Below are 17,928 nucleotides of genomic sequence, written 5' to 3'. Positions count from 1 at the left end.
ATTTTTAACTAGGTCTACAATGTCTTATGTGTCTTATGTCTGTCTTGCTACTACAACCAAAACATTTCCTAAATACAGCATGAAATAAAGTTCAAACCAATCCAACCAACCAACCAAATTGAATGTACTGGTGTGGATTAGAACCTTCAGTTCTTAACAGAAACAGTTTTCAACAACAACATTGGAACCAAAAAACAAACAAGACGTTTCACCAAAAATTGAAACATTTTCAGATACAGTGTTCCCTCGCTACTTCGCGGTTTAGCTAGCGCGGACTCCGAGCTTCGCGGATTTTTTGGGGGGAAAAAAATACAAATATTACATTGAAACAACAATATTTTACAGTTTTTTTTGTTATAACATGAATTTCACTCTCTCTACCCGTATTCTATATGGTGTACTGTATACAGGGGTGTAAAAAAATTGAATAAAAAAAATTTAATTAAGCATTTTTGAAGGGGAATCCCTACTTTGCGTTAATTCACTTATCGCGGGTTGTACTGGTCCCCATTAACCGCGATAACCGAGGGAACACTGTAATACCGTGCCACAGATGAAATGAAAACAAGCCATTACATATTTAACTGGGTCTACAATGTCTTGTGTGTCTTATGTCCGTCTAGAAATGTCCTAAATCCAGCATGAAATAACGTTCAAACCAATCGATTCAACCAACCAAATTAAATGTACTGGTTTGAATTAAAACATTTTACTGCAAATAGAATCTAAAAATCAGACTTTAAAAGTCAAATAGCCCATAAGGGAGGGACGCCATAGAGTGTTAAAGCCTTGTTTGCACTGTCATTGTCTTACGCCGGACAGTCGGACAATCCACCCAAAGTGACATGGCTGCTAACGATGATGATGCACTTTCACTCTGCTGTCACAGAGCCTTACAGAAGCCATTTTTCCCAGCGAAGATAGTGTTATGTAACATTGCACGCCAGCTCTGCTGCTCATATCACTAAAGCCTCTCACACTGTGGGTCACGTGCTTCAATCCAGTCTCCGTTCTGGTGCCAGCAGCCGCGTTCCAGCTGTTACTACGTACGACCTAGCTTCGCTCGGTCACTTAAGACCACGCTCGGTCGGCCAAAGCCCGTCCAGGCGTGTACAGACGGCCGACCAAAGCTACGGATCGGCCATATTTAGCCTTTCTCTTTCGACAAGGGAGGGGAGGGTTCTGAATAACGGGAAGATGGTGGTGTTAATGCATTCCGTTTCATGTCTGTTCTAAACGTATGTTTCTAGTGAGGAATATCACATGTCGCTCTTTTGCGTTTCAGGAAGACAGGCAGTTTTTTTAACAGGTTAGATTATGTGTTTAAAATATTAGATTTAGAAATTAGAGCAATTTTGAAGATTAATTATTCAATGTGGACCAGTGGTTGCTGTGTACAGTTCTTGGATTGAGGGCATAATGCCAGCTGAGTCTTCCCTGTGTGGAGTTGGCATGTTCAACTCGGGTGTGTGTGGGTTTTCTCCGGGTAACTCAGTTTTCTCTTCAGGTAACTCGGTTTTCTCCAGGTTACCTGGCGAAAACCGGGTTACCAGGAGAAAACCGGGTTACCTGGAGAAAGCTGAGTTACCCGGAGAAAACCCACACACATGGGAAGAACATGCCGATTTTTCTCCAGATAACCTGGTTTTCTCTGGGTAACCCAGTTTTCTCCGGGTAATTTGGTTTCCTCCGAGTAAGCCGGTTTTCTATGGGTAACCCATTTTTCTCTGGGTAACCCGTTTTTTTCTGGGTAACCCAGTTTTCTCCGGGTAACCCGTTTTTCTCTGGGTAACCCGTTTTTTTTCTGGGCAACCCGTTTTCTCCAGGTAACTTGGTTTTCTCCAAGTAACCCAGTTTTCTCCAAGTAACCCAGTTTTCTCCGGGTAACTTGTTTTTCTCCGGGTAACCCGGTTTTCTCCTGGCAACCCAGTTTTCTCCTGGCAACCCGTTTTTTTCAGGGTAACCCGGTTTTCTCTTACATCCCATAAACATGCCAGCTCAGCTGTTTGAACGCTAAGTGAGCACAAATGGTTGTCCATCTCCTCCTGTCTTGTGATTGGCTCACCTGGTGCCTGTCGTTGCCTGGGATTGTCTCCAGCACCCCCTGCAACCCTTGTGAGGATAAACAGTTTTAAAAAAATGAAGAATTCTCAAATATTTTTTTAACTAAATGCTCCTCTAACAGCCAAAATTGCACCTTTAGTCAATTTAACAACTCCACAAAAGCCAATTTTCAATCGTAGAATCTAACGACAATATTTTTCCCATTTTTAAAAAAAAGAAATGACCTTGCTATTCCTCGTCTTATCAAGCACATACACTGACTGCTTTGAAATATCTTGTGGGTCGATGCTACAGCTGCTGGAGGAATTAGCAACTGATGGCTAGCTGCCATCAAAACATATAGGCTGTGTGTAAAGGCAATATACTATGCGGGTATTTGAGAAGCCAAAGTGAAGTGCAGTAAACATGCAATGTTGCACTGTGGATCAGCCGCGGCCCAAAAGCAAGCACTTCCCACGGGAATCTTGCTCCAGCACTCCATTCAGTTCATTAGGTTTGTTAGGCCAAAATCAAAGCGCTGTAAATTCATGAGTTTCTTTACTTCACATGCCAGATTATTATTCATTATTTTGAGCAATCCCAAAGTACACAGTAATCTCTTATTATTTTGGCACAAGTCATCTTGCCTGAACATTCAAATGGGATAGCATACAAGGTCTATAAAGCCAAGGAGTTTTTGTCACAAAATGTCAGGAAGTGCAAGGAGAACTGTCATAAAGTACCGTATTTTCACGACTATAAGGCGCAATTAAAAGTCTTACATTTTCTCCAAAATAGACAGTGCGCCTTATAATCCAGTGCGTCTTATATATGGAAAAAAACAGAAAACCAAAAACGACAAACCACCACTGTTGGATATTTAAAAAAAACACTGAAACAATACTGTTAAATATGCAGATGCCATCTAAATTTACATCATCTTCCATCATATAGCTCCTCCCCCACTGCAAGATTTTATACAAAAAAATCCAAAACATTAACAATGGCTGGCTCTAAAGGTGACTGTAAAGTAGTGAGTGCTTCATACCTGGAAGTCAATAGCAATTACCACCATATTTCCACGACTATAAGGCGCACTTGAAAGTTTTCCATTTTCTCCAAAATAGACAGTGCACCTTATAATACAGTGCGCCTTATAATTCAGTGCATCTTATAATACAGTGCGCCTTATATATGGAAACAAACAGAAAACCAAAAACAAAAAACCACCACTGTCAGATATTAAAAAAGCACAAATGCCTGAACTGAAACAATACTGTTAAAAATGCAGATGTCATCTAAGTTTAAAACATCTTCCATCATATAGCTCCTCCCCCACTGCAAGATTTTATACAAAAAAATCCAAAACTTTAACAATGGCTGGCTCTAGAGGTGACTGTGTAGTTCATACCTGGAAGTCAATAGCAATCACGACTATAAGGCACACTTAAAAGTCTTAAATTTTCTCCAAAATAGACAGTGCGCCTTATAATACAGTGCACCTTATAATACAGTGCGCCTTATAATACAGTGCGCCTTAAATACAGTGCGCCTTATAATACAGTGCGCCTTATAATCCAGTGTGCCTTATAATACAGTGCGCCTTATATATGGAAAAATGTCATTCATTGAGGGTGCGCCTTATAATGCGGTGCGCCTTTTAGTCGTGAAAATACGGTATAAACAATAGTGAGAAATATTTTCTGTGCAAGTCACAAGATCACTTTGAAGGTGACATTGTCTTTTTTTTTTGAGAATTCCATTCGCTTTCGAATTGGATACCTAAATCGGCGTTGGCTCCGCGAGAATTTTTAATCAATGTTTTCTAGTAGTACTCTCTTGTCCACATTTGCCACCTACTTCAACCCAAGTCAACATTTGGTGATAAAAATGGAACACCAATAGCCCAGAAGTACGTGTAGCTGCTTCTTAAGTGAGTTGATTTCACAGCAAGACCAGAAAACAATATATCCAACCCTATTTTTTTATTTATTTTTTTATCCCATGGGGCGTTTCCACTCAAGTAAGTCAGGGACATAAAACACCTGTCAAATAAACCCATACTTCTTCAATCTAAGTTCCAAAGAACTCACTACAATATCCACTTGCGTCTATTCATTGAAAATTCTTCTCACAACTAAAGAACCTTATTCAACTCATTTCAGAGTAGAGTTAAAAATATGAATGTAATTTTTTTTGTTAATAAAAGCCACTTGCTGGCTTTTCAGGGCTAAACCTTGCAGATGATGAATGAGCATTCAAACTTGTCAAGGTGGGAAGGAGGAGGAGCTACAGTATGAATGGAAACTTGTCAGTACACAACTCATTTTTCATGTCTAGAACAGTGATGGGCAAACTATGGCACGCGGGCCAGATTTGGCCCGCTAGGCTTTTTAATACGGCCCGCCGACATTGTCCAAATAATGTTTTTTTTTTATCCCCAAGATGGCGCCATCACGCATAAGCCAGTGGCAGTAGTTCTGTCCACTCTTATTCCTTTTTACTTGTCTTTGTACTTTATACTTTTTACTTTAAATTGGTCGCCTGGACATTTGGTTGCCTGGACGTTTGGTTGCCTGGACGTTTGGTCGCCTGGACGTTTGGTCGCCTGGATGTTTGGTCGCCTGGATGTTTGGTCGCCTGGACGTTTGGTTCAAAAGAAAAAATCAAATTGGAAAAGACAAATTTCATACATTGTTGTTTAACTTTGAGTTTCCACAGTTTTTATTTTTTTTTAAATATTTCTTAATACATTCCTTTTTACTTTACTTTGTACTTTATACTTTTTACTTTAATGATGAGGGATGAGTATGTTAATACTTTAGTCCTTTTTTTCAGTTTATGTTTCATATGTACTGTTAACGGAGGCACTTTTTTATATGTATCGTATCTTGTGCTGACCCTGCCCATCTGTCAAATTTTTAAAGTCAATATCGCCCCCGGGCTGAAAAGTTTGCCCACCCCTGGTCTAGAATGCCGTTTTTTCCGTGCAAAGCACCTTTTCCCCCAATTCTCATGGTTGCCATCCACATTTTTAACTTCCATTTTTAGTGCCAAAATGCTGATGCTGCAGAAATTTAACGACTCGGCATTGAGAAGCGCGCCAACCATCCTCTGCGACGTACATAACCAAATGATAAGTAGCATAACATGAGCACCAGACTCAAAAGGGCACCAGTTAGTCAAGATTTAAACCAATAGCAGTTCACCGGTCTGCACCGTTGATTTTTTGCAGGTTGCAATTTATACAGCCAATTTATCAAGGCAACTTCTCCTTTGACTTGAGGGCGGTTTTAACTAGAGATGAGACTAAATCATGTTCCGGTCACAGACTAGAACCTACATAGGGCAAGATAGGAAGCAAAAACCTTGCCGAATACGAAGTGAATCCTTCCCGCATGCAAATGAAACGCCACGTCCTCTAGCTCTACTTCAGCAAACCCCTAAAAAAAAACCCTACCGTTGCCCGCCAACTGAAAGACGGATGAAAAATTTCAATGAGCTTAACCTTTAAGAGTCCCAGAGCATCTTTATCCCTCGGTAACAGCCTTCGCGATTCCGCAGCACGGCGAGCCCAACCTCCAATTGTAAAAAAAAATCATAAAAATAATAATATTTAAATTAAAAAACTGCTCTGTACCTTTTTTTTTTTTAGCGGCAGCTCTTAAAGGGCCGGTCCCGCGGCAAGTGCTTCCCAAGGACGGAGACGGTAGCGAGAAAAAAACGATGTCGGTAACGGATCGGTAGCGTAAAATGGTTCATCGGTGCAGGGCAGTGAGGAGCGATGCAGGGGAGAGACGGAAAGAGGAGGAAGAGGAGGAGGAGGAGGTGGAGGAGGAGGAGGAGGAGGAGGAGGAAGAGGAGGAGAGAGCCAGCACATCGAGCATCACTCAGCTCACACTCGCAGCAGCAAAAGCAGCACACATACATGAACACGCCCCCTTTCTCCCGCTCTCTCGCACTTTCTCCATCGTTTACACGTCTAGTCGCAAAGGACTCCCGCACACGGGGGTGCTGTGAGGCGAGTTTTGTCTTCTAATGGTCTCATTAGGTGAGATTGGGGGTTTTATAGGGAAGTAATGGTAGGATTTTGAGATTTTTTGTATGTTTTTGTTGGAGAGGTTTTGGGGAATTTATGCAAGGTTGTTTGGGAGTTTTGGGGGTGATTGATTTTAGTTTTGTTGGTTGAAATGGGTTGAGAGGGTTTTTTTTTGCATGGTAACGTGCTTGGAGCTTAACAAACTGGATTTTTAGTATTATTGTGCTGCTATAGGTAATAAATGCTAATAGATAGTATTATAGTTTTTGTTTGTTTGTGGTACAGTGGGACCTTGAGATACAAGCTTAATTCGTTCCAGGACTGAGCTCAGATGTCGATTTACTCATATCCCGAACTAATGTTTACTATAGAAATGAACTAAAAACTAATGATAAAAAAAATGATAAAAATAATAATATTTAAAGAGTTGTTCCAACTCTCTAAAAAAACACCAAAAACAGGATATTGGATTGGAAAAACATTTTGATTTGTTCTAATTCGCCATCTGTTAACAAAGTGACACATAACTAGTGGTTTAATAGTACTAAAATGTGTTTAATAGTACTAAAATTAGACTTTTTGCATGGCAACGTGCTCGTAACATAACATAAACAAATTGAAATTAACTAGGATTATGATGCAGACACACTCTAAAACAAATTTAATCTAACCTTACACTAAACTAATTTCTATTTTTTTTTTAAATTTTCATACCTTTATTCTCCTGGGTTGGCTCTTTTAGCCCCGCCTCCACCCTGACTTTCAGACGCAACCTATCGAGGGTTGTTTACTTTTATATCCCCTTCAAAATATTCAGAAAATGATTCACACAAATGTCCTCACAACAGGATAACGCACAACTACTTGCCAACGAGAAGTAATATATACTCCTCTCGTATTAACGAAAAAGCTCCGCCATTCGCACTGACTAACAGTAAAAAAAAACACTGAAAAAATGCTAAGCTCCGCCCAGTGTTCGTTACATGACATTACATGAGGGAGTAATTCAATTCTGCATAGGATGATACTGAGTATAACCCAATCTTGACATCATGAGATCCAAATATAAAACACAGTAGTCATCTAGTGTAAAGAAATTCCAGAAAATAAAAAGGACGGGTGCTCAGGGCTTTGCTCAAGGGCACCTCACTGCTGGTCAGACAGCAGATTAGACAAGACATTTTTTTCCATATAGCTCACTCTGACAGAGAAATGACATTGAATACTTGGAAAAACGACCATTTTTACCAGAACGTTTTTTTTTTCAAGCCTACAAAATAGTGAGCTGGGAGAGTAAACGTCAAAGCTAACATTAAATATTATGGGATTTCATCAAAAAAAAAAACATCCACGGATCCTACCTTGAGGCAACTGCCTGTCACAATACGTTTATGTCAGATTTGGCAGCCATTTATAAAAAGGCACCGTATTTTCACGACTATAAGGCGCACTTAAAAGTCTTAAATTTTCTACAAAATAGACAGTGCGCCTTATAATCCAGTGAGCCTTATATATGGAAAAAACAGAAAACCAAAAACAAAAAACCACCACACTCGGATATTAAAAAAAAAAAAACACAAATGCCTGAACTGCAACAATACTGTTAAATATGCAGATGCCATCTTAGTTTACAAAATCTTCCATCATATAGCTCCTCCCCCACTGCAAGATTTTATACAAAAAAATCCAAAACATCAACAATGGCTGGCTCTAGAGGTGACTGTGCTTCATACCTGGAAGTCAATCACAATTACCATATTTTTACGACTATAAGGCGCACTTAAAAGTCTTACAGTTTCTCCAAAATAGGCAGTTCGCCTTATAATCCAGTGCGCCTTATATATGGAAAAAATGTCATTCATTGAGGGTGCGCCTTATAATGCAGTGCGCCTTATAGTGGTGAAAATACGGTACACTCAAAAATAACCATCATCATCCCAATTCGCTGTGGTTTAACTGGCCAGGGGAAAGGTCGCGTCAGAGGTCAAAACGGGTAGAATCAAAGCTTTGTCCTCACATGAACCCAAGAACCACTCGTTTTTTTTCCTGGTTTGGAAACCTTCAGTTCACAAAATTAAAAAATCGAACATTAAGCTACTTAACTTAAATCCTTTGTAATCAGAGCATTGTATTCTAACGCGGGTAATTACAAATTCTCCTCAATTAAACCGAGTTAACAGGGGTCGAACGGGACTTCAGGGTGGGCTCACCTCGTCCGGGGTTTTAGTCCAAGCGCCACTGTCGGCCGGGGGTCTCGGGTTAGCCGCGCTTTCGCTCCGACGCGTATTTAGGGGCTTCTTCTTCTCCAGCCTGTGCGTCTTGTGACCACCCATGGAGCCCTGGGGCGAAAAGTAAGGGGCGATAACCGCGGTGTGAGCCGCGGAACGATGTTGTGGTGGTTGGACGACGTACCATGACAGGCCGGTTCGCACGCCACCCCGCTCGCTTGTCATGGTCAGATGCGCCGGGGCGGCGGGATGATGTCATAACGTCAGATTATAAATATCTGTATCCAGCAGGGTTACATAATAAGTGGATGTTGGATTATGGTGCGGACACACACAGACGGCGGCTGATGGCACAGCTGGCGCGAGGAATGTATTAAAAGAAGTGGGGAATCAATTGGTTTTGGGGTTGGGGAGGTTTTTGGGTGGGTTTTTTTGGGTGATGTTGGTGGGGAATTTGGTTTGGCAATAAGGTATGGATTTTTTTTGGGTGATATTGGTGGTTTTGGGGGTTTTTTGGGTGATAATGTTGGTTTGAGGGGGGGTTAGGTGATTTTGGTGTTTTTTGGGGGGGTTTGGGTGATATTGTTGGTTTGAAGGGGGGGGGGGGGGGTTAGGTGATTTTGGTGTTTTTTTTGGGGGGGGGGTTAGGTGATTTTGGTGTTTTTTGGGGGGGGTTGGGTGATATTGGTGGTTTTGGGGTTTTTTTTGGGTGATAATTTTGGTTTGAGGGGGGGGTAGGTGATTTTGGTGTTTTTTGGGGGGGTTTGGGTGATATTGTTGGTTTGAAGGGGGGGGTTAGGTGATTTTGGTGTTTTTTTTTTTTTGGGGGGGGGGGGGGGGTTGGGTGATATTGGTGGTTTTTGGGTGATATTGGTTGGAAACTTGGTGTGGGAGTAAGGTATTTTTTGGGGAATATAGACAGGTTTGTTAGAAATTAGATGATATATTTTGTGCATTTTTTGTTAATGTATATATTGTCAATTTAGCATTAAATTATAGATATTACAATAATAAAATATGACCTTATTTGGTTGAAGGTTTTAAGCAAAATAAGTTTGATCAGGTCAAGGCAAAATATTCCTCAATATTACATTGTTCATTTCAAATTAATAATTTAATTTATTTTTTCTGTGTGGTGTAAAAAATGTAGACATGGACAAAATCATTTGGGAAACATTTTTATTTTTCATCGGTTTCACAGAGTTTTTATAGTAAATCTAATTGGTAACATTTAAACAACCACAATGTTTTAAAATGACATTCACAGATTTATTTATGGCATCACAGTTACAATTTAACATTTCTGTACGTTAAAGAAGGCAACGAATAGACTGGCACATTCTGTAAATTTCATTTTTGGGGGTCTATATACTACTACAACTTTTAAATACAATACAAGCACAGAGTTAGAAAAAAAATATATATTAGTGATTCATTTATTGGTCCGACTATAAGACGGTGTTTTTTTGCATTGAAATAAGACTGAAAAAGTCTTGTCTTAAATTTGTTTTTGTTTTTTTTGAGATTATACCATTTAACAACACTAGTTGGCGCCAGATATCTTTAAAGCAAATGCTGACCACTTTAATGGTTAATGCAGTTATTGCAATTTTGTTGATTTATCACAGTAAATTGATTACATTTACATTTAAAAAATCAGAACCCATTCATTTCCAAACATAATTGCACTTCAGTTTACATATGTTCAAATATTACGAAAACAACATGCTATTTTTCTCAAATATATTTTTAGAATCAATTGTTTCAGATCTACTATAATTATTTTCTGTATAGAAATTGAATTTACTGTTCAAAAAGTCTTTTTTTCTCCAAACTTTCAGTCTTTAAAAATAGGTAGTCGTCTTATACTCGGGGCCAATACAGTATTTATTTTATGTATTAACCAGTGAACAATGTATATACCATTTGTTCAACAAAGGGAAACTAGTCAGTTGTACTTATTGACAATGAGGCGTCGCAATCCGGTGTGAATAATACAAACAAGTCTGTAAGACAGCGGTGTCAAACATACGGCCTGCGGGCCGGACCTGGCCCGTCTGGTGGTTTGGTACGGCCCGGGGAAGAAAGCTGCATTGTATAAAAAAAATATGAATTTTCTTTAAAATGTGTAGTTCTTTATTATCCGCTAGGGGGCGTGGTGTTTTAGTACTTGCAGAGAACATGAATTGACATTTATTTATGTTCTTATGTTATTTTCTTGTTCATAATATATTGTTCATAATGTAAAAGGAAAATTCTTTTAATAAACATTTTGATAATTGACTCATTCTTTGCACGAATTATTAGTATTAGTGACTAATACAAAGGAAAAAAATAGTGGGCTTATTGTTAGTTCTATGTCATTTTGCAATGAGTTTACTGGTCCGGCCTGCTTGATCTCAAAATTAGCTGGATCCGGCCCGCGGGCCGTATGTTTGACATCCCTGGTGTAAGACAACGTGTCATACCTGATTCTATTTCCCCCTGTAATGCTGTTTATACGGTGAGTGAGATGGCGCTATTGTAAGCTTTATCACTATAGGAACAAGAGATTACTCTAAGGTCGTGACCTTTGTAGTAATCCTTCACCCAAAGGCCCCCGACGAGTAAAACAAGGACAGCCAAAGAATGAAAAAAACTGAACAAAAGCGAAAATGAGTCAGAAAAAAACATGTTAAAAATTGGACCACTTATTAATTTAAATCTAATTACACCTGACACTATGTCAAACAGGAGGTTTGGTTAAACCGACGGATAAACCAACAATCAGGGCAACAATGGCGAGAAGGATCAGGAGAACGAAGGCAAGGATGATATATTTCTGCCAAAAAAAACATGTGAGGTTAGTTGAAATGTATCTTATCAAAGTTGGATTTTGTTATTAGAAAGTAATACTTACCCTTCTGGATTTTTTCTGGTATCTAACAGCTTTTTTTGTTTCTTCTTTAGCACGACAAATGTATTCGGTTGCATTGGAAACATTGTTTTCAATGTTGTTGACCATTTCGCCCTGGAAAATATGGTAAGAGTTTGTTTTGTTTTTTAAGCAAATATGGTGAATACATTGATAATATAATGGTGTAGTTAAGCCAGACACGGTGGGCAAACAACGGGCTGCGGGCCACATTTGGCCCGCTAGGCTTTTTAATCCGGCCCGCCGACGTCCAAATAATATTTTTTTTTTTTTTTTATTGTTTTGTTTTTCATTTTTTATTCCCCAAGATGGCGCCGTCATGCGGAAGCCAGTGGCAGTAGCTCTGTCCACTCTTTTTTGTTTTTTTTGTGTTTTACAGCCCATCTATCTTTTTTTAAATGATATTTTAATATTTCTTAATACATTCCTTTTTACTTTATACTTTATACTTTTTACTCTAATGATAAGTGATGAGTATGTGAATATTTTAGTCCTTTTTTTCTGTTTATATTTCATATATACTGTTAACGGATGCACTTTTTTATTTGTATCATATCTTGTACTGACTCCGCCCATCTGTCAAATTTTTAAAGTCACCTGAGTTTCGACTAGCATTGCCATATCCATAAACATGGCGTGTAATTCCCTGATGCTGGACTCCAGTTGGATGATATCTTGATGTCGTGACTCTATTTCAAATGCAGCCTGACGTGTGATCTTGGAGTCTGAAATGATCTAAAAATCCAGCAGATTATCCGTGCTAAAGTGTTTAAAAACGAGATGACAATTTCATGTTTGTACTATTTGTGGGAGTTGATCGAATTCTTACATCAGAAGTGAAGATGGAAGGGATTCCACTCTCAAGCATGTCTTCTAGTTCTTCATTGGTGGTCACTCGTCCTGCTAAAATGATTAAGGGAACTTTTTAAGGACGTTTTTGGGCACCCAATCCTTCCATTGATTTTTATTCCATCTTGTCAATCACCCTAATAACAATTGTTCATTTTTTTAGGTTCCAGGGGGATACTGTGTTACCCACAAAAAATAAACGAAGATGGACTGCAGACCCCTCCTCACCCCCGAAATAGGGTAAGTGGCAAAAAAACAGGGTTGTTTGTCTAATGTTTAAAAATATGACTTTGCACTAATGTGATAACCAAATCATTTTGTGTGGTAAATCATGAGTGGCGACTTTCTGTTTTAGGATCAAATTAAAATCAAGAGTATAGATGTATATTAAATTCCCTGATTTTCCCCCTTTTAAATCAATAATTGTCATTTTTTAATGATTTTTTTCTGTTTTTAGTTCAAAAATAATTTTGTAAAATCTAAAAAAATATATAAAACAAGCTAAAATAAATATTGTTTTAGATCTATAAAAAACTGAATATTCAGGGATTTTAATCCAGTTATTTTAATCCATTTATTTAAAAAAAATCTAAATATTTTATCTAAAATGGTCCGACCCACATGAAATTGAGTTGATGTTAGTTAACATGGCCCGGGAACCAACCCGAGTCCGACAGTCTTGGAGTAACAGGAAAAAAAACATGCTCCGCCCAGTGCTCGTAGAGACATTACACAAGGGAGTTGCAAACAGAAAGACAGTAGCCATTATGTTTCATATAGATAATTACACTGTTCCCTCGATACTTCGCGGTTCAGCTACTGCAAACTCAAGAGCTTTGCAGATTTTTTGGGGGAAAAAATACAAATATTACATTGAAACAACATATTTTACAGTTTTTTTGTTATAACATGAATTTCACCCTCTCTACCCGTATTCTATATGGTCTCCTATATACAGGGGGGTAGAAAAAAATATATATATATATTTTTAAAAAATGAATTAAATTCAAATTAAGCATTTTTGAAGGGGAATCCCTACTTCGCGGAAATTCACTTATCGCGCGCGGGTGGTCCCGGTCCCCAATAAACGAGGTAACACTGTATTTGGCCAAAATTTTACTCCTATCTCAAATCACTCGTACCTCAAGGCACTCGTATGTCAAGGCATTACTATATATCATTTTAGGATCGGGCATCCCCAAAAATAGAAACCATCCCAAACAATAAATAGACAGCAATGCCTCTCATAGAGAAACAACTAGCAAGACTATAAACAGAAAAAGCTTCCCCCTCCGGACTTCACCTCTCCCCCCCCTTGTTGCTTAACCACTCCCCTCCGGAGAGGAAAGCACTTATTGGATGTAACACCCCCTTTTGTGTAGGCTTTCCCTCAGAGAGAGATTCAAAGCTAACACAACAAAACACCCTCCATTCACATCTCATTCAAAGTGAATCCTTCACTATAACACCCTTAAATAAAAGGTCACTTATTGTGATGTCATTGACGTTGTCACTACAAAACAGCAGTGTGGGTCGCAGGTGAGGCTACAACACACACATAAAGCAACCCAACCCTTTTCCCGTTGTCCCGGCAACACTGACACAGTGTACGGTAGAGTCTCCAGTATCAGGCTCACCAGCTCGAGTGCAAAGCTTCTCATTAATGCTGGCCGCGGGGGCCTGGGGGAGCAGACCTATTTTTCACTATTGTATAGTCGTAATGGGGAAAATACAAAACATCTAATACGCACTGTGCAATACTTTTAATTTAGGGCATTTAGTTCTGCTACTTAAAGAAAGTATAGGCTGTGTATTGTGGCTAAATTCATAAATTTCGGCTGTATAACTGTTTAAATAATGCACATTTTTTAGGGATTGGCGTATTTTTCGGACTATAAACCGCACTAGTTGAAGAATATAAAGTGAAGAGGAAGGAATAAATAGTTTAATTTTTGGGAGGGTAAATGTGTTTTTGTTTGTTTTTAAATCAGAAAATAAGGATAAATATACCTTAAAGTAATTTAAAATTGAGAATGACGGGCTAAATAGGTGATATATGTTAACATAACAGCTTTATAAATATGGATAGGCTAAAAATAACATGTTGTCGGTCAGAGAGAAGGAAAAAAAACATGAATTGAACTACAAAGTATTAAAAAAAAGTGGAATTTATAGTCCGGATTATACGGTATTGATTGTTGATAGTCCATATTTGAAAAAAATAACATTGCAGGTGGTCAGAGAGAAGAAAAAACAGATACATTGCATTATAAACTATAAAAAAAATAACATAGCAAGTTATCAGTGGTCAGAGAGAAGAAAAAAACTGATGAAATGCACTAAAAACTATGAAAAATTATGAATAATAGATTATTAGTATTCCATATTTAAGGTGTTTGTCACTTACTTATTTCAAGTTGTCTTTGAATACGTCCTTTGCTTCGCTCCCGAAAAGAAACTTGCGTCTCATTGTACTGGGTCATGACCTCTACAAACTTTCTGGACAATACCGTGTGCTAGAGATAATAAATACAATATTCATGTGAAGATTTATGGAATTTTACATAAATCCTTCCTTGTCAAACATGGCAATAATGAACTAAATGATGTATTGAATACTTATTAGGTAGTAACTTTAAAGTGACCTGTGTTTTTTGTATCCTGAAGTCAACCGAGGCTCTGTTAGCCGCATCATCTTGAGGTATATTTTGCTCCATGGCTACAGTGGAAACGTAACACATGGGTGAAATTTGGGTTTGAGGACGAATGGGGGGGAAAGTTAGTGGGGAACTTACATTTGAGTTTGGTTCGCACTACGTTGGCGTTTCCTTTAATGTCGTTGGTTAGTGCGTTTAATTGCTCCTTTGTCCCTACAAGAAAGAAGGAAAAACACAAAAAAGATAAATAATAAATACTATTGCTCAATAAATAAGTCATAAATAGATAAGTAGTCAACATAATAAGTAGTTTTCAACATAATAAGTAGTAGTCAACATAATAAGTAGTAAACATAATAAGTAGTAAACATAATAAGTAGTAGTCAACATAATAAGTAGTAGTCAACATAATGAGTAGTAGTTAACATAATAAGTAATAGTCAATGTAATAATAAGTAGTCAACGTAATAAGTAGTCAACATAATAAGTAGTAGTCGACATAATAAGTAGTAGTCGACATAATGAGTAGTAGTCGACGCAATGAGTAGTAGTCGACGCAATGAGTAGTAGTCGACGCAATGAGTAGTAGTCGACGCAATGAGTAGTAGTCGACGCAATGAGTAGTAGTCGACGCAATGAGTAGTAGTCGACGCAATGAGTAGTAGTCGACGCAATGAGTAGTAGTCGACGCAATGAGTAGTAGTCGACGCAATGAGTAGTAGTCGACGCAATGAGTAGTAGTCGACGCAATGAGTAGTAGTCGACGCAATGAGTAGTAGTCGACGCAATGAGTAGTAGTCGACGCAATGAGTAGTAGTCGACGCAATGAGTAGTAGTCGACGCAATGAGTAGTAGTCGACGCAATGAGTAGTAGTCCCCGTAATGAGTAGAAGTCGACATAACAATAAGCAGTCAACATAATAATAAGTAATAGTCATCATAGATTAGGTTAAACGGACTACTCCGACTCTGTTTATAACTGTATTGATAATAATAATAATGTGTATGATAGTGAAAGTAAATTTTCCAAAGCACACCATTTTTGAGGGTATTTTTAACAGCATATTTCTAAGAATTTCTTAAAATGTACATACTGTCATCTGGGTGGGGTGCCGACAAAATCATGCTATGCATCTTCTTGACATCTTCCACTTGATGGTGTATCCTCTCAATGAGCCCTCGAACCTCCTCCACCTTAAAAATGCCACATTTTCAAAGCCACCCAAACAGAATGCACTTCTTTTTGCTCATGTTGACTAACCCTCCTAAAGAAGCCCTCCATGAAACCATCTCGATCCACACAGACTGCCACATCCTCCTCCGCTGAACTTGTGCTCTGTTCATGATAAATAAGAAGGTAAAAGTCCACCTGGCGTCCTCTAGATACGAAAAAAAATGTCTCAACTTACAACAGTCAGCTCAACCAGTCGATCCTTCATCACAAAAGCCAGCTCGTCACCTGAAGAGTTTACTTCTTCATTCTATACAAAAAAATCCCTCGAGGTCATCGAGCCATGAGGAACAAATTGGAAAAAAAGACCTTTACTCCAATAACTCTTCCTTGTAAACGCCTTTTTACGTCCCTCCCCTTGACGCTCTCTAGAGATGAAATCAATACATCCTTAATATAATTATTTTATTCAACTGACACGTTTTTTTTTGTATTATAAACTTCTTAAGGGGAAAAAATGTCATATATAGTGTGACGAATGCGCAACAAATTCAAGAGACGTCAATGTCAGAATGAATAATGGATGGTAAATGATAAATGGGGTGTGATTATTACAATGGCCGCTAGGCGTCACTGTTTGGGCACATGTATGAATCCAACATTACAAAATTTGCACTGTATTTCCAATGGGATGAAATAAGATAGAGAATGGTTAGATATGAAATAAATCCATACTTAATTCAAATAATTTATTTGAATTATAAGATGTTTGTCATTTTATAAGTATAATGTGATTTAAAGCTTTAGCCTGAAGTGTACAAATAAATAATGATCAAATAATAATACATAAAAAATCGCTAAAAATATTAAATCAATCATCAATAAAAATAATAAATGAATCTTCAATAACGATTATAAATAAATCATCAATAAAAATAATTTAAAAATCACCAATAAATATAATTTAAAAATCATCAATAAAAATAACAAATACATCTTTAAAAAAATAATAAATCAATCGTCAATAAAATAATAAATCAATCATCAAAAAAATAATAAATAAATCATCAATAAGAAATAATAAATTAGTAGTCTATATAATAATAAACAGTAAAAAGTAGTCAACAACATAAATATTTGATTAAACCTCCATGTTATACTGCATGATACATTTCAAAAGAAGAAAAAAAACGTCAATTATTGTAATTAATGTGCATTTCAAGAGACGTTCAGTATCAAAATAACGGTTGTTAAATGATAAATTGAATGCGAGTACTAAACCAACCGCCAGGTGTCACTGTATCACTAAATGTTAAAAAATACAAAATCGAATCCAAAATACAAAAAAATATCGCTGTATACTTCCAAAGGAGGATAAAATACGACATTATTTTGAACATATTAAGAATAACCAGTGTGTCTTTGAGTTTATTCGCACATCATAGTGCATTTTTTCACTTTAATTGAGTAAAATCATACTTTATGATGAGTGTGGCTTTTTGAAACAACCCCTATATCTGAAAAAATATATAGTATTTACTACAGTGTTTGAGTAGTAATCCATCCTGCCAAATCTGTATGTAAAAATAACGTCATCAACTCAGTCACTGGTCCAACGCCCCTCCTCAAAACCTCTAAAAAGTACTTTTTTTTCTCCCTTCCAACATTCAACTCCAACTCAGTCAGTCAGTTCACACACTTGAGCACACTACAACGATTCCTCGTGTGTATATTAGGATTCTTTTCTCCTTTTTTAAACTTAAAATGATATTAAAAAAATCATTTTTTTCATTTAAACAACTGAATTATTCTTCATTCTTCATTCAAGTGGTTTTCCTCTAAAAGATTTCCTTTGGAGTAATGGGTGACCTTTCCTGGAATCATTTTTTTTTTTACTTGTGGATGTAATTGTGTGATTTAAATGATATTTTTTTTAACCAGTAATCATGGATCTTTTTCTAGGAATTAAATTATTGGCTGTTTTTTTCTCATCTGTTAAGGTAAGTCATATTTTTAAATGTTAAGTG

General features: G+C 37.5%; 3 protein-coding genes and 1 long non-coding RNA gene across 7 annotated transcripts in view; 2 read left to right on the top strand and 2 right to left on the bottom strand.

The window, feature by feature from the left end:
- The window catches only part of rimbp2b (RIMS binding protein 2b), a 74,617-nt gene extending 66,075 nt beyond the window's left edge, over nt 1–8,542 (bottom strand). The window contains 1 exon segment of the mRNA XM_077714508.1: nt 8,293–8,542. Within this exon segment, the coding sequence (XP_077570634.1) occupies nt 8,293–8,535 (243 nt within the window). The 5' untranslated portion in view covers nt 8,536–8,542.
- Nucleotides 8,543–10,003: 1,461 nt separating this feature from the next.
- Nucleotides 10,004–16,251, bottom strand: stx2b (syntaxin 2b). Its single transcript, XM_077714820.1, has 10 exons — nt 16,140–16,251; nt 15,992–16,066; nt 15,825–15,924; nt 14,869–14,943; nt 14,719–14,792; nt 14,481–14,589; nt 12,054–12,127; nt 11,822–11,959; nt 11,210–11,320; nt 10,004–11,131 (listed from the first exon to the last, which is right to left on the bottom strand). The coding sequence occupies exons 1-10, from the start codon at nt 16,167–16,169 to the stop codon at nt 11,036–11,038; spliced, it is 882 nt and encodes a 293-aa protein (XP_077570946.1). The 5' UTR covers nt 16,170–16,251; the 3' UTR covers nt 10,004–11,035.
- LOC144195287 (uncharacterized) lies at nt 10,947–12,355 on the top strand. Its single transcript, XR_013326071.1, has 3 exons — nt 10,947–11,152; nt 11,260–11,332; nt 12,237–12,355. It is a non-coding gene; the product is annotated as an uncharacterized LOC144195287 (long non-coding RNA).
- Nucleotides 16,252–17,578: 1,327 nt separating the features above from the next.
- The window catches only part of adgrd1 (adhesion G protein-coupled receptor D1), a 29,754-nt gene continuing 29,404 nt past the window's right edge, over nt 17,579–17,928 (top strand). For all 4 annotated transcript variants that reach the window (XM_077715836.1, XM_077715835.1, XM_077715832.1 and 1 more), the window contains exon 1: nt 17,579–17,901. In XM_077715836.1, the coding sequence (XP_077571962.1) occupies nt 17,848–17,901 (54 nt within the window). In that variant the 5' untranslated portion in view covers nt 17,579–17,847. The remainder of the gene's footprint in view (nt 17,902–17,928) is intronic.

The sequence above is a fragment of the Stigmatopora nigra genome, chromosome 4 (assembly GCF_051989575.1).
Source record: "Stigmatopora nigra isolate UIUO_SnigA chromosome 4, RoL_Snig_1.1, whole genome shotgun sequence".
NCBI classification, from domain to species: Eukaryota; Metazoa; Chordata; class Actinopteri; order Syngnathiformes; family Syngnathidae; genus Stigmatopora; species Stigmatopora nigra.
This window is presented reverse-complemented; position numbering and strand designations above follow the sequence as displayed.